A 3,665-nucleotide genomic window follows, 5' to 3' on the forward strand; every position below is an offset into this window, starting at 1 on the left:
AGTGAAATGTGATGATGACGATGTGGGGCAGTGACTTTAATGTTGATGACGATGTGAGGCAGTGACTTTAGTGTTGATGACGATGTGAGGCAGTGACTTTAGTATTGATGACGATGTGAGGCAGTGACTTTAGTGTTGATGACGATATGAGGCAGTGACTTTAGTGTTGATGACGATGTGAGGCAGTGACTTTAGTGTTGATGACGATGTGAGGCAGTGATTTTAGTGTTGATGACGATATGAGGCAGTGACTTTAGTGTTGATGACGATGTGAGGCAGTGACTTTAGTGTTGATGACGATATGAGGCAGTGACTTGTAGTGGTGATGACGTTGTTAGAGGCAGTGACTGTTACTGGTGATGACGGTGTGAGAGGCAGTCAGTCACTGATGATGTTGTTGTTAGAGGCAGTGACTGTTACTGGTGATGACGGTGTGAAAGGCAGTGACTGATGGTGACGATGATAGCGAGACACTGACTGGTAGTGGTGGTGACGATGTATGAGGCACTGACTGGTAGTGGTGGTGACGATGTATGAGGCACTGACTGGTATTGGTGGTGACGATGTATGAGGCACTGACTGGTAGTGGTGGTGACGATGTATGAGGCACTGACTGGTAGTGGTGGTGACGATGTATGAGGCACTGACTGGTGATGATGATGATGGTGATGACGTCGTTGTGTAAGGCAGTGACTCAGTGATGATGACGTTGTGTAAGGCAGTGATTCAGTAATGACGTCGTTGTGTAAGGCAGTGATGATGACGTTGTGTAAGGCAGTGACTCAGTGATGATGACGTTGTGTAAGGCAGTGACTCAGTAATGATGACGTTGCGTAAGGCATTGGCTAAGTGATGATGACTGTGTCAGGCAGTGACTGGAGATGATGATTACAATGTGTAAGACAGTGACTGGAGGTGGTGATGACGGTGTGAGAGGCAGAGACTGATGATGACGATGATGATTTGTGATACACGGACTGCTAGTGATGGTGACGATGTGTGAGGCAGTGACTTGGTGATAACGATGACGATGACGTTGTGAGAAGCCGTGACTAGTGATGATGATGATGGTGATGACGATGTGAGAGGCAGTGACTGGTGATGGTGATGACGGTGTGAGAGGCAGTGGTTCAGTAGTGATGGCGGGGTGTGTGTCCGTGCAGGTGAACGGGGAGATGAACCGCCACATCTACCTCAACGGCTCAATGACGGCCAGGGCCCGCGCCAGACGTGTGGACAAGATCTCCAGGATCGTGTTCCCCGTTCTCTTCTCCGTCTTCAACGTCGTCTACTGGGTCGTCTATATCCACCTCATCTAGCGCCGCCCCCGACCCTCTCCCACCCCTGCCCCCTCTCCTCCAGGGCTGCCACAGCTCCCTGTGGTCAAACCCCGCCTCAGCACTCTTTGCAACGGAGTGAGCCATTTTCAGCTGGATCGTCCGAACTGTTGAAGGATGTCGAGTGTTGGACGAGTGTGGACTCGTGTTGGAGAAGTGTTGGAGAAGTATAGGAGTACCTTCCGTCACCTCAGCCAGTGATGGGACAGTGAGGGAAAGAATCCTGCCCTGTACTTCACAGGACACATCGTTGACGTTGGATTTGCGCCGTCCTAGCTGGTGTGTGTGTGTATGTCTGTTTTCGTCCAGAAGAACTGGGTGTCTGTTCATCCCTGAGACGGCTGGTTTCCACGAGCATGGACTTGTGCCACTGTTTGTTGTCACGTCGTCTGGAGACGTTCCTGCTCGTGATCCTCCCCTGGAGATAACCTCCCTTTGGGCTTTGGGCGGCGGCTTTGTTTACCGTCTCACATTCAACGAAGTCAGCTTATTGCGGCATTGACGTTCAAGCTATCGATAAAATATCCAGTTTTGTAATGACCATGCACATGTGTCTTGTCCACTCGAAGTAGCCAGTCGTCATCTCCGTGAATCGCATGAAGAAATTAAATCATAGAAAAATGTTTCCGATGGAGTGAAATGCGAACTGATGTTTGGTGGAACAGTTCGTCACTAACAGACGAAGCAGACGTGTGACGCACCTTGAACAAGTTTTGTGTTTAGGAAGAAAGTAAAAGTAATAACCAACATAATTGACAGTGATAAGGCAATATGTTGATTTTTTTGTATCTCTGTGGGGAAAAAAATAAGCCCAGATTTGATTTGTCCAAACGAGTTGCGACTTTATTGCCTTCATTTAATTTTTCGCCTGACCAGCTTGACCAGAATCATGGAACGAATAGTTTGAACAGAAAGTTTGTTTTATTTTGTTTTGTTTTGTTTTTCAATGGCGAAAATAAAGGTGACCAAAGTGCCCCCGGAACTTGTGGTCAGTGTGTTGATGCAGTGGTCATCGTCTGCATGGTCCTTCCGCACGTGACCTTGTGCACGTGACCATGTGCGTGTGACCTGTACTGATGCCAGCGCTTGAGTGAAATAACATCGCTAGGACTGGTATAGTTCCAGACAGGTTACATTTTTTTTTTACATTCATTTCTCTAGAGTACGCCATTGGACTCAGTTTCTCTTTCCCTGTGGCATTACAGCGGTATGGTGATGTGTGGCTGCACTGACTTTGAGCCAAGCTGCAGGCGACCTTCTTCTACCCGAACCCCCCGTCACCGTTCCCTTGACAACCAACATGGCTTCCACCGCCTGCCAGTCATGCTGAAGAACGACTTCACAGACGCTGGCTGCTGGCAGGTTTGCTGTATCGTTTTCTGCAAGCCCAGCCCGCAGCGAGACTGCTCTCTGTCTACCGCTTGGAGAACGGGGGATGCCGTACCTCCTTTCCTGGACAGACAGAGATCATCGAAGACATGGTGTTGACATAAAGACACTTGTCATGTTTTCCTTGATATCTGGCTTTGACGGTGGTCGCTGCACACCACTGTTTTTCCTTTATAACTAATGGCGGTGACATCTTCAATTGCTGTGCATGTGGGCGAAGCTTTGTCAGGTTGTGGGATGGTGTTGTTGTGCTATGGACATGGAAGGAGGGTTTCATGGACAGCATTTCGTGGTGAACAGATTCCATGGGATGGTGTCGTTGTGCTGTGGTCATGGAAGGGGTGGACTGCGTTTCATGGCGAACAAATTCCGTGAGATGGTGTCGTTGTGTGATGGACTTGGGAGGAGGTTTCATGGACAGCATTTCGTGGCGAACAGATTCCATTGGAAGGTGTCGTTGTGTGATAAACATGGGAGGATGTTTTCATGGACATTAAGTGTGAGACATGGAAGGGGGGTTTGGGACAGCATTTCATGGTGAATAAATTCCTCGAGATGATGTCGTTGTGTGGGTGACATGGAAGGAGTTTCATGGACAGCATTTCATGGTGAAGAGATTCCTCGAGATGATGTCGTTGCGTGGGGGACGTGGAAGGAGATTCATGGACAGCATTTCATGGTGAACAGATTCTTCGAGATGATGTCGTTGTGTGGGTGACGTGGAAGGAGATTCATGGACAGCATTTCATGGTGAAGAGATTCCTCAAGATGATGTCGTTGTGTGGGTGACGTGGAAAGAGTTTCATGGACAGCATTTCTTGGCGAACAGATTCCGGGAGATGATGTCGTTGTGTGAGGGACATTGAAGGAGGTTTCAGGGACCGCATTTCGTGGCGAACAAATTCCTTGAGATGACGCCGTGTGGGATACATGGAAGAG

General features: G+C 48.7%; 1 protein-coding gene across 2 annotated transcripts in view; it reads left to right on the top strand.

Moving 5' to 3' along the window:
* The window catches only part of LOC143284272 (glycine receptor subunit alpha-4-like), a 273,405-nt gene extending 271,509 nt beyond the window's left edge, over window positions 1–1,896 (top strand). For both annotated transcript variants that reach the window (XM_076590961.1, XM_076590963.1), the window contains one exon: window positions 1,164–1,896. In XM_076590961.1, coding sequence (XP_076447076.1) covers window positions 1,164–1,319 — 156 coding nt within the window. In that variant the 3' untranslated portion in view covers window positions 1,320–1,896. The remainder of the gene's footprint in view (window positions 1–1,163) is intronic.
* Window positions 1,897–3,665: the final 1,769 nt, after the last annotated feature.

This window comes from Babylonia areolata, chromosome 7 (genome assembly GCF_041734735.1).
Source record: "Babylonia areolata isolate BAREFJ2019XMU chromosome 7, ASM4173473v1, whole genome shotgun sequence".
Lineage (NCBI taxonomy): Eukaryota > Metazoa > Mollusca > Gastropoda > Neogastropoda > Buccinidae > Babylonia > Babylonia areolata.